This window comes from Taurulus bubalis (genome assembly GCF_910589615.1).
Source record: "Taurulus bubalis genome assembly, chromosome: 12".
In the NCBI taxonomy this organism is placed as follows: Eukaryota; Metazoa; Chordata; class Actinopteri; order Perciformes; family Cottidae; genus Taurulus; species Taurulus bubalis.
The window spans coordinates 6690162-6703447 of NC_136600.1; the positions used below are offsets into that span (position 1 = coordinate 6690162).

General features: G+C 43.4%; 1 protein-coding gene across 1 annotated transcript in view; it reads right to left on the reverse strand.

Annotated features, from left to right (window-relative positions):
• LOC306745116 (clathrin coat assembly protein AP180-like) overlaps positions 1–13074 on the reverse strand; it is a gene marked incomplete at both ends in the record, with an annotated part of 28604 nt that extends 15530 nt beyond the window's left edge. Inside the window, one exon of the mRNA XM_079227852.1 lies at positions 12945–13074. Coding sequence (XP_079083978.1) covers positions 12945–13074 — 130 coding nt within the window. The remainder of the gene's footprint in view (positions 1–12944) is intronic.
• Between the last annotated feature and the right edge of the window lie 212 nt (positions 13075–13286).

A 13286-nucleotide genomic window follows, 5' to 3' on the forward strand; every position in this document is an offset into this window, starting at 1 on the left:
GTGCCTCCCTGTGAGAAGATGAATGTAAAAGAGATTACAGCTACAATTCGGGAGAACAGTTTTGTTTTTTTCTAATTATTTCCTGTTGCACTGCGCTTGTCAATCCAACAGGGGTTTCATGCTAAAACACATTCAGCTACGGCGGCCATTGCTGCTCACGACTACCACCGCACAAAGGAGAATCCTTTTTGAGTGTCACGAACCATATTGATGAAACATTTCATGAAGTCACTACTCTGTGAATCACTAACACACCGAACGGGGAACTGATATCTGTTTGTTGAACAAATGTGCTGGATGAGGTCTCGGAAGAAGAAAGAGAGTTCTCGGTTCTGATTGAGATGCTGAACAGCAACTCAGCAGGAACTCCTGACTCACCCGTCTCTCCCCACTTTCCTTCTCAATTATTCATTGTGTGTGAGTGTGAGTATGAAAGAGAGACAGTGCAAGGCAGCTTGATATGTGGCCCTTCTCAAGCGCTACCACACACAGGTAGTCACGCTGACGAACAATCACAGTTGCATGCTTGAATTCTGTACGTTGCAACATACAGTGACTTGTATCATACATATGTTATTGCCTGTCAGTACTGCACTGTATAGCAAACTGATCTTGACGTCCAAAGCAAAGGGAAAACACCGACCCTCATTTTAAACATTGTAGAATCAAGTTAGGTGGGACAAATCTCAAACCTCTACAACTTAAAGCTGCACTCATCTGTGTTTTCATATTAACAATTAATGAAATGACGTGAATGTGAAGAATTAAACCCCCAACTCTGCAGTTCCCCTTAGACTTATAGAGCACTTTCAAGTCTTCCAGCTCATTCTTTCGGCGGGTTACGACTGTTTATTTTATTTTTTTACAGTTTTGCTTTACTCAAACCAACATCTACTGCAGCAGCAGGCAGGAGAAATCTGTAAAAACCCACTGTACGTTCCCTGCTGAACACCAGAGGGCAGACAAAGCTAGCAATTAGCTGAACAAAGTGGAGCTCTCAGCAGCTAGCATTTAGCACACACAGCTAGCATTAAGGTCGAGACCAAAGCAGAGCTAAAAGACTGGATGTTTGTCCAGCCCAGACGCACGACTCCAAATGAATCCTACCATTACAATATGCAACAACGCCGCCTGCAGTAACCTGAATTTTAATATTGACGTTAAGTTGAGTGAAAGACATTAATACGATAGGTGTGAACAAATATAACAGTAGAGAAGGTTAACAGCCGCGTTTTACAATGTAGGAGATTTACGGGTGTTAAAAATATCGGAGTACCTGCATTACCGTCTACAAGATATGTGATGTAACTAAATATATTCTCTTAAATGTTGGAGCAGCCAAACATCTCTTGTACTGGTGGTTCTAGTGTGACCTTTCTGTGTCCTCGCTGACAGCACACAGAACACGCCCCTCATAAAAACCCTAGGGATTTTTTTCTTTTTAGCTCTTGCACAAGGTTATTCGTGACATGAGGATTACAAGAGCCTCGACACATTTCTACATTACATTCTTATACACAGCGGCATGCATCTGAGCTGTCGTTGTGCAAAGAGAGGGGAACCAGTGGTTCGACGTGTTCCCCTCCTCTACATTGTGTGTGTGTGGTTGTAAAGTGAGAAGGGGAGAGAAAAGGACACTTGCACTCCACGCGCAAGAATGCAACCGCCTATGAGTCAGCGCTCTGTGTGTCACAATGTATGCACAGCATTCAGCCTCATCCGATATGCATGACATGTCCGGTGCAATTGTCACAAACTGAAATGGCACCGCGCTACGACCTGGGGACTCTGGGGACAATCGGCACCTCAAAAAACAAACAGCAATGACGAAATTCTTGAAAGATATTTCACATACAGGAGAACATACATACATTCAAGTGTCTCTGAGCATGCATCAAGGATAAGGTGCCATGGGTATACATATAGTGTTTTTCTTGCTGCTGAGCTTCGAGGTAAAAAACATATACTCCTTATGTGTATTGTACTGAAGGTGTACGTCACCCGAATGCAATCCTATGGCTCTTATGTGTGTTTTTAAATGCTTTTAGATTAGGTCCAGCGGAGAAGTACAGCATGTATGAGACTGCAGATACGCAGACAATACTTCTTAGTGAGATGGACTCATCCTGTTTTTTTTTCCTTTTCTTTTTATCAGATTTACTGAAAATAATAAAAACATGAAATAATGCTGGACTTATCCCTTAACAGGACCTCAGACTTTGCCTTGCTTATGTAATGTATGAAAGTACACCAGCTGTATACTTTATAAAGAGAAGACCAAAGTACGAGATGAAAAGTCTAGCATGGCTTAAAAAAAAAAAACACATAAATACTATTGCACGTGTCATTTGATTCTTCACTGAACGTGGGAACTGTAGTTTATTTAGAGTCAATCCCACATGCCCCCCGGACCCACCACTGACTATTTTCCGCACCAGCCGATAATAGTCCACAACAAATTGGCAAGAAACAGCTGTGTTCTTTGGGCTCTTATAAAAATGAAACTGCACACTTGTTATCGTTTTTAAAGATACTTTCAGTAGGAAAGTGGGTTTGGAGCTGAGTGGCAAAGGCAAGGGGTGGGAAAGCGTAATGCATTGATCGATTAATGCATTGTTGATTTGGGTCATTTTATTTATTGTTCCATTTGACAATAAGGAAATGGCTGAACGATGCCAGACCTTGGAAGGCGTGCGTCCCTTCTGCAGGTGACCCCGAGGGCTCGCACAGTCGAGATCTTCTACTCTTACACTTTGGACTCACGTGCTCTATCGACCTCCACGGTGTCAGCTAGCCGTCACTGAATACCACATTCAGGCTGCAGCGTCTGCCATACCCAACAACACCCACCGGACAGAACTCCGATTTCAAATAGCAGCCCTCAAACGTTCAATAACTGTAAGTTATATCAAAGCTCCTGTGTGTGTGTGTGTGTGTGTGTGTGTGTGTGTGTGTGTGTGTGTGTGTGTGTGTGTGTGTGTGTGTGTGTGTGTGTGTGTCCGCATCTGAAGGCAAACACTCCCCTGGACAAGCATAAGCAAGCTCGTATGACGCACATGCAACATCCTCTTCATATTTTTCAATGATTTTTTTTTTTTAAGTGTATAAAAAAGCACCGAAGGGGGCATGTCAAGGTGGTTGCCTAGGCAACAGGCTCTCATATTTGCAGTGGCATCAAGAATGCAGTAAAACTCCTTTGAAATCCTTTTATGGGTGCAAACTCCCATTGCAGCAAACTGATAGAGGTCTTCCAGCCAAAGCCAGATGCATGTGAGTCATAACAGCCTTAAACACAGCTGGAAGATTCAACACTGAACTCTGCAACAAATGAATGTAAATTCAGCAATACCTTTCGCATACTATTTTATATATTCTCACGTTTCATATAAATTGATATAGGTGACTCGTAAACATGAGGATCGTGGTTTTCAGTGAGCGCTTCATCTGCGTGTAAGAGTGCAATGCCACGCTGCATGAGCGATGCCTTGCTACATGGACCATGAAAGCACAATGCCTATTTATAGCTCCTCTCAGCCTCAAGCAAAATACAGGGGGAAGGAAGAAAATACCCCGAATGCACTCTGTCCCAGCGTAGTGTACCACCAATGTGGTGTGGCAGCCAAACAAAGAGGAAGCCATTGGGATCTAGGTAGACACTGTGGAGAATGGGAGTGACATCTGAGGTGGTGGGAGCTGGCATCCCACACAAGCTGCTGCTACCGCTGGTGGAGATAGCAGCGTTGTCCTCATATAGCTGCTTTAGCATTTCAGTGACATTACACTCAGCTACTGGTGGAGTTGGGGTTTGTCTGCCGCGATGCAGCTCCTACATACAGTCTATGTGCAGACGAAGAAAAAAACGTTTGAAAACACCCAAATCTACAATAAAGAAGTCACTTCCTGTGAATACTTCGATTATCCTTCTCATTGTCTCCATCTCCAATGCATGCTAACCGTCGCTCTCAGACAAGGAAAAAAACATTGCAGCCATTCTTCTTCCTGAGCATCACCTGTCAAACATTGTTTCCCGTGTAAGCTACATTAATGTCATCCTCTTTAGCTCCCTTCATCCTTTGTAAGCTGTTCTCCTCCAATGAGGCTTTTTATCACCCTGTATGGAACAGAAAAACCCCTCTTGGCTTGTGTATTTCTGTTGGGTAAAGGTTCTGATCCGAGGAGACGGAAACAGATATCTCCTTGCATGCTGAACCAACTAATGCAGCCAAGACAAATCTCTGGATTGCTATGCTTCTTTTTATTGACAGGGGGCAAATCTGTATCTGTTTGGATGCTAAAAAATAAGTTGAAAGGAAGCACAGGAAGCTGCAGAACTAATAAAATAAGCCATGCCCTATATGCATGATCAGTTTTGTGGTATATAAGAGATATGTCCCCCCGTCATTTAACTCAACCCATTAAAAGGGCAAAACATGGAATAAATACAATAACCTCCTGAGAACCTACTGAAAAGGTTCAAAACTGTTAAAAGAAATTCAAAAGAAATACATAGAGCTTCAGAGTCAGGTGCCCAGTTGATGAAAGTTTTATTCCCAGTGGTGTCTAGTGTTTGCACGAGGGAGTAATCAAATGATCAAAGAAAAAGAATAAAGCACCTCACTGTGCTGCAGGTCTGGAGGTCAAACATTATTCAAGGCTATTATAATACTACCACTGTTGGAAATGAGTTACACAGAGCCAATGCTGTGTGGGAAATGAATGGATCCATATTCCAGGTTTATCAGAAAGCCCCTGCACTCTTCGTGAAATGTCTTTCAATGCATGACAATTAAGCCAAACGAAAAGCGACTGAGCGCTCACTTAATTCAGTCAGTGGAGGAAAACTTTTGTGTGACAAAAGTCGGCGCCTGAAGCAGAACTGCAGCGGAGTAATAAAACAGCAGGAAACCCGAGCCCCCCTGCATTATTGATGAGCAGCCTGGGTGTGGACATGGCCCTTTAACGTTGGAGCTGCTGCTCTGCTGCTTACCTGCATATCAGGACACAGGACTCTTTACCTACATTCTATTCTAGGGGACGGTAACCAGCAACAGCGTGTTCATTCTGCCCATTTAAAGTGCAACGGACCCATGAGCAGACACAAGCTGTGCTTAAATATGAATGTTTTTTATCCTCAGACTAGCGAGGGCATTGCGACCTCCGAAGAACATCAGAAAAATGAACTGAAGGGCACAGGAAGAGGTGGGAGGTATTAAGTAAGGGGACGCCAATCCCTTTGACTCAGCTGCTCAGATAGATGATGGTCTGATAGCAGCTGTTTGGGGCGCGGGGCCCTTGTCCCAGCTCATTAATCTGGACACACACTGTCGGTAGGACAGTCCACCTCCCACACAGTGTTTTACATCAGAGAGGCATTCTGGGGCTTTCACGGATACCCGCTGTGAGATCCACACCGCGGTGCATGCTGAGCCCTCTTAACGACCTCCTTTCACTTTCTTCCGTTCACTGCGACTCGCCGTTAGGCAAGCGTCGCACTGAATCATCACAAGGTAGTTAGGGAGGAAGGAGAGGCCGAGAGGGAGAGTGGGCGAGGCAGAGAAAGGGAAACAAGAGCGGACCAATTGAAGGAACAGATAGAGAAGACTTTTCATCTCTCCCTTTATTCTGACTCACACTATACACACACAAACTAAACCAGAGAAGAAAAAGGAAAGCTGAAAGAGAGAATCGATGAACATAAGTATGCCATTTGCACAGGAAGTGAGGAATGCCCTGCGGCCAAGCATCATCAGCAGCATCATGGATGTAATCCAGACTCACTCAAAGCAGTCGACTTAGAGGTTCATGCTAAATAAAAAATGAAATATTTGGGATCTTCAATATAAGAGCAATTGCAAGTCCAGTCCTGAATGAAGAGCTGGACTATGTTCCATCTCGGTATATGATAAAGAACTTGCTGAGGAATCATCTATAATTTACCATTATATATATATATATATATGTACACATATATATTCTATTCAAAAGATATGTCAATGTGTTTTACACAAGATAAAATGGTATTAAATAGAGATTTTAGCCAGTCAAGGCCTATTTTACTGATCTATGTCAATAAACCCCAAATAAAATGTTGATCCCTTTCACTGTTTCAACTCACGGCGCTCTGACAGCAGCGAGCTGTCATGGAGGCGTTGAAGATGTGCCACCGCCAACCGTTTGAACACTGGAAACCTGTCCTCACACACGGGATTGTAACTGTGAAGCAGCATGAACAAATAACAAGCAGCAGTTCCAATGAAGATATCCACACTGACAGCGTTGGGTCAGCGGCTGGAAGTGCATGAAAAAGAAAATGTCAACTTTTTTTCCCAGGCATGCCAAAACAAACATGAAAACTGTACTTTAACGTGACTGTTTTATTCATGCTAGTGAAAACAGGCTGTCTAAAGCTTCCTGTCACAGTTTTTACAGACTGACAGTCCATGTCAAATGCTGTTGTCAGGAGACACTAAATCCTTTTTACACACCCTTATACCTGAAGCAAAGATGCAATCTCAAAGATCCCAAAAGGAGAAGCTAAGAACTTAGAAGGATATTTCAAGACCACTATAACAAGCGTTTCTTGGTAAATTGATATTTCCAGTGGCAACAGCTACTGAAACCCCTTGTGTGATGTTCCGGTCTGTAGGACCCGTTTTCATTTTTTCTCATTGGCCTTGGCTCATTTACTATATAGAACTTAACTCAGAACATATTTTCAATGATCACACACTCTACACCCCCCCTACACATTTATATTACTGTACATACAGGATGTTCAGGTCTCATAAGAGAGAGAGTGTGTGTGTGTGTGTGTGTGTGTGTGTGTGTGTGTGTGTGTGTGTGTGTGTGTGTGTGTGTGTGTGTTTTGTTTTTATGCTTTTCCCGTGTGGTTCCTTATCACAACTGATCAAGGTGGCCAAAAGATTCTCTGCTCAGAGGGCCTTGCAATTGATTTTGGAAGAGAGAGAAGCTTTTGATGAGAGGAAGAGGTTTCAGAATGTTAGGATCACATTTATGAAAATTCAGAGTCTGACGTTAACTTTGAAGAAAAGATGAGATTGAGCATCAGCTAGTTCCAAAATGAAGACGAGCACCAGGACCAGCCTGTCAGCAGCTAGCAAGTGAAGAAATGGATGTAAAAAAAGTGTGAAATTGAATGGTACAAAGAGGTGAAGGGCAAATGTTAACCATATATGCTGTTTGTATTGCTTATAATTGTGATGAAGTAAACATCTGCTGAGTATTTTAACATAACATTGTTTGATTGTGTTGAATTAAAAACCCTCAAATGTAGCAGGTCCACCAGACCCACGGACACTGGCTGATTACCAAAAATATGAACGACACACAAGGGGTAAGCCAAGTGCTCACAGCTGTTATTGTTTCTCGGAGAGATGGATGAGAAGGTTGACACCACCAGATTAAATGAGTGAGTTATAACGTGTTAAACAGTGAGCCGTCAAGGTGCCGGTTTTCTTTGTAGTACAAGCAATCCTGCCCTGGCAAAGACATGAACCGCCCTTATCCGCTTCTGATTGGCTGGTGCTCGTCGCCCTGGTTGGTTGGTTTGGTTAGGTTTAGAGGAGGGAGATTGGTGAGGTGAGCCAATCAGAAGCCAGGCTAGCTCTTTCCCTGTTTCCAGCCTTTATGCTAAGCTAAGCTAACCAGCTGCAGCTTCATATTTAGTGTTGTTATCAATATTCCCACCCAAAATGTCAAACTATTCTTTAAAACACTAAACAAAAAATGTTAAGCTATATGATATTTCATAGTATTGCTCTACTAATTTCAATGCACTTGAATTGTCTTCTGGTGGAATCACGTTGTGATGAAATCATGCATAGAGATATTGAGATACACAATTGTGTCGTCTAAATTGATAACAACAAGCACACAGTAACACAAATTTTCATTTGTCAAGAATTTCATTGCACAACATCATGTTTCATATATACTATGTATTTATTGCATATTTTGTCCATATCGCCCAGCCTTACATGTAAGACAATAAAAGTATCAGATGAAGACTTAACATAACAAAACGCATAACATGTGCGCTTAACACACATGCAACTTTACTCCTCCCCCGTTTCAGGGAGACAGTCTGCCTCTCAAATATGGCAACACATTGACGGTGACTCATGTTGTGGTAGCAGCACCTTAGCAGCCAAAGGGGACTCTGCACGCTGCCTCCCACCCATCGGCAAACACACACTACGCTCTACTCTCACACACACACACACACACACACCCAGCAGGTCATGTATCCTGCGTTTGCTCTGAGCAGCGTATAATCGCATCTCCGTGTTAAAAAAACACGTTAATTGGAGTGACTAGATTTAGAGCGGCAGCAGAGATGGTGATAATTATTGCAGCAAAAACACAGACATAATCTGAACCATGAACAAGGTCCCTGCATGAGCAACATCATCTGTGTGTTTCAGCACGGCGAGGGAGGCAAAATTATGGCACAACCTTTTGGAAAAAGATAAGCTATAAAGTCTCTGAACAGCAGGGAGGAGTAAGAAAGAGGTTGGGCAACACGGGCAGCAGCTGATAGAGATGGGGGCAGGAGGAGTAGTGGGGCACGTCTCCGGAAACAGAGCCATCTTCATTTGGCAGACATTTAAACCCTGTTACACTGTTCTATACTGGTCTCGGATCCAGGCTCCGGGGCCTTTGGATTCAAGCTGAGAAGCAGCTCAGAGGAATGCTGCCTCACTGTAAGCCTCAATTTCTGAGTCGGAGCTCACAGCCGAACCGATAACAAAATGGAGCCGTTGACCAAAACGATCATTTGGCAGATGCTGTTTTTAGGTGAGGAATTCGTAAAAACACGGCGCCAAAAGACTGAAGATTCCTTTAATTTCAAAACGCAAAAAACGTTTCACGTTACGGCACAAAAAACAGGAAGTGGGCCCCGTTATTGATACACGCGTTACGACCCCCGATTTTGGGTCCCTGACAAAAAGAAATGCCAATTTTCTGAGCAATGGCTTTCTTTGTTCGCAGTAATATTCCTAATGCCAGTCCATTCAGACAGCTGACTCACAGCTGCACCTCCTCCTCTGCCTGCTCCTCCCTACTCCTTTCCAAGACTAAACAAAAAAAATGACACTCACTCACATCCTCATTCAAAGTCCTTTTTTTTCTTCACTGGGATGCTGCAAACTGGAGTCTGGCAAACTTTTGCAACAGTGTGTATGTGAAGCCACGCATGCATTTACACACACACACACACACACACACACACACACACACACACACACACACACACACACACACACACACACACACACACACACACACACACACACACACACACACACACACACACACACAGCAAGCTATCAACAGCCTTCTGTAAGACACACTCAGGCCTGTGTGTGGCGTCAGGCAATCTGTGCTGCTGACTGAGCTCTAATCTTTTAAGAGTTTAGAGGACTTCCGATCTGTATCGCAGTCATCTGTCAGGCCTCCTAAAATAAACGGCAAATGTACGGCATACGTTACTATTGTGCTGCTACTGGGATCGCTTCTTTCTTCTTGCCTTCACTACAGTGGGCAGTTTGTCGCCAGAGGACACAAACCATTTGGTCACAGTCTGCGATCCTGAACCTTTAAAAAGGGAAAAGAAATCGGCACCTTTTATGTGAACGTCCAATCAAATGCTGAGTTCTCCATCTGTTGCATATAATCTTCAACATAACAGCAACGTCGTTGGAGGCAAGGGAGAATGACAGTTACTGTGCAGGAAAGTTTTCCTCCTCACTGGGACGAAGGTGCATCCATTCAATGCATCCTGGTACATGTAGGCACTGTGGGCAAGGTTTCGCAAGCAGGAGAACTCGGCTCACTCAGCCAATCCATGAGAGATTATTTTTAGATTACGGACGCGAATCTGTCGAGACCTGCCTGGGTTTAGGACTAGAATAGTAGTACAAATGAATCCTCTAATTGCTGTGGTGATTGGAAATGTTGTAGGTAGGTTAATGGATGTCACATGCACAATCATTTAATGGTCATCTCCACCAATCGGTGGAGCTCACTTGGGGCGGGACAAAGAAGCAAGATAAGAACTATCTTTCAGCCTTCCTAATTGATCTGCTACCGTCTCATATCAGCCTGAACGTAGGCAGCAGCTCTCTTCAGATTGCAACCAGAAACCCAAGAATATAATAAGTAAGAGTAGTAATATAATAATTAATATAATTAGAATATGTAAATTAAATTAATAGGAGTCGGAATGTCCATGAGACCTGTGTTGTTGATATATCTGCACATTACCCATAGTCGTGGCAGAGCACAATAGCATGACGGGAAGATCTTCGTAAGAGGTTCATTATGAAGATGACTCATCGCTTCAGAAAAATATGATGTTTGTTATGCAGTTTTATCGATATGGATAGTGTATGAAATAAAATATCAGGAAGAGAATGATGGCTGCATTGGATAATGTAATTACGGCTCTTTTTTGTTCTGCTTCATGTGAAATAGGACTGTGAACAAAAACTGCGGCGACGACGGAGACGTTGTTGACCGCGTGGACGCTCTGCAGCAACAGGTTTCAGGTTTTAGCAACAGGAATATTTCTGCTAGTGGTCACACACACACACACACACACACACACACACACACACACACACACACAAAAACAAAAACAAAAAAAACCCAAGCAGCACATCGGATAAATGTCAGCTGTGGATGAAATTAGATATGCTGTCAGATAATAACCCTGAGGCAGTTATTCTAAGACAATGTTAATTCACCTTTTCGACAAGCCCTTTACTGATGAATCGGCTCATTGAAGTAACCAAGCAAACCTCTGCTCCGCTTTAACCGAAGGACTTTCCGTTTAAATGAACCCAAGATGCATTTTTTGGGGGGCTTAACTAGACTGAGTTGTTTCGCCATCCAACAATAAAGCAGCCCCAAGTGTCAATTAATGGGTAACAGGACCCTGTATTTGCCTTCATTTCCCAAGATTATCTCCAGGCAGTTGCTTTAAATACAAAGTCATGTTTATGTGGGACATGCAAATCGAACTGTAACTGAACAAACACAAAAAGTCAACAAAGTGATCTATTTATATTAATTACATAGCTGTCTAAGTCTATAAGATAATGTTCATACCAGACCAAGTAAAGCTATAGAAGCAAAACCTCTGTATGCAAGGAAATATGCAAGAGAGTGTCCGCTGTGTCTAGGTCGCCTTTATGTTAGAATGGCCCAGTCAAAGTCCAGACCTAAATCCCATCGAGAATCTGTGGCAAGATCTGAAAACTGCTCACAAACGCTCTCCATCTAATCTGACTGACCTTGAGCTGTTTTGCAAAGAAGAATGGGCAACAATCTCAGTCTCTAGATGTGCAAAGCTGGTAGAGACACACCCCAAAAGACTTGCAGCTGTAATTGTAACAAAAGGCGGTTCCACAAAGTATTGACTCAGGGGGGCTGAATAATTTTGCACACTGCACTTTTCAGTTTTTTATTTGTGAAAAATTTAAAAACATGTATAATTTTCTTTGTACTTCACAATTGTGTGACACTTTGTGTTGGTCTTTCACATAAAATTCCAATAAAATATATTTATGTTTGTGGCGTGTAATGTGACGAAATGTGGAAACGTTCAAGGGGTATGAATACTTTTGCAAGCCACTGTATTTCCATGAATTAACACTTTTAACTTCACGTAGTTAGAAGCACTAGAAGCTAAATGCTGCTAGCTTAAAGTTACGGCACACTAAGCTAACGCTCCCCTTCCAGGGCTACTCATTAGCCTCCTTTAGCATGCTTTTTACAAATTGGCGTACATAATGTAGATAAAATACGATATAAATCAATGTAAAATAGAATGATAATGGTGCAGGGGCCTTATAATGTAAAGCCTCGGGCATAATTCAATGTTCAGTGATATATAAGCAAACCCCAAATGAGCCATCAGCAAAAGCTAAACCCTTCCATTTGGTGAGATGCTGCGTTCAAGTGCATCTGGTGCAAACCCTCCCAGCACCCAACATTGTTCACCTTCCTAAACACTACTCCCCTTACGTCCACTTATTGTCACAGGGTGTCACTGGTGGGTTTGTGCATCATGCTTTAACATTTTAATCAACTTTATGCCGGGATGCTCACCGGGGACAGTAACTGTCACAAAGAAATTGCATCGATCAGTAAATAAATACTCTCAGGTATACAGCAAATCTGTGATTTCTGTTCGCACTGAGCCCTTTTCCAAATGCTTTACAGGCCTTCACCACGACCCTCCCCAGCATTTGGAATTTAATTGGCACCCTAACTTTCCATCGTTTCTCTTCCCCTTGTTCCGTACTATTAAGCGATGGTCTGAGGTTTTTTTGCACAAAGACACAACAAAAAAGGCAGTGATATATGCTGCAGTGCCACACACCTCTGTGTGTCATCACAGGGAACAAGAGCCAAGGAAAAAAGGCCTATGTGCAGTGACAAAAAAATACTTTCAATTATGCATTCATCACCACTGGGCTGACCTGGGGGAGACGGTCTCCAGTCAGTGGGGCTTAAGTGCCTATTTTTTAGGGCATTGTGGCTTCCTTCTGGTTCTACACTGGCACTCATCTGCCGGCACAGTGGGGGAAGAACCCCCTGCTGTGACAAGGTAAGAGGTTTGGTTTGGTGTTCAATTAAAGTCTGCATTAAAGTAATGGGAGCCTCAAGCATAATGTGTGTGTGCGTGTGATTGTATATGCATGTACGTTACATGTGAGCACATACTGTGGTTGATGTGATTCCCCCCCTCAAGCACATTAACACACGCTGGAGGAATGGATGGGGGAGGCAACCATCATGGTTCCTGTGCGTGGCCTAGTTGCACATGAGGATGGATGGGAGGGTTAAAAGGACACATAAAAAGATAGATCTATAGATATGATCAATAGTTCTATACAGATTGATAGATAACTCACATTCCAGGTGCTTCTTCTTTGGAGCCGTCTGTTCATGAGTGGTGGCTTTACACACAACTCGGGCGACATCGGATCCCGTCAGGCTGTACTGCGCCGCGGCGATGCGGTCCGTGAGCGTCTGACCCGACATCTTCTCTCTCTTCTGGAGTCAAGCCTCGACTACCGAGCGTCCACTGATGGTCCTACCCCCCACCCCCTTACACCCTCCACACACACCGAACCGAGCGGCCGGCCTCAGCGATCCCAGCGGCCCTCGAAGGCACCGCAGCAGCGCAGCGCGAGGAGCGGAGCAGCAGGACCCTTTCTACAGACCTGCGAATGATCACAGTTGCATAACAGCAC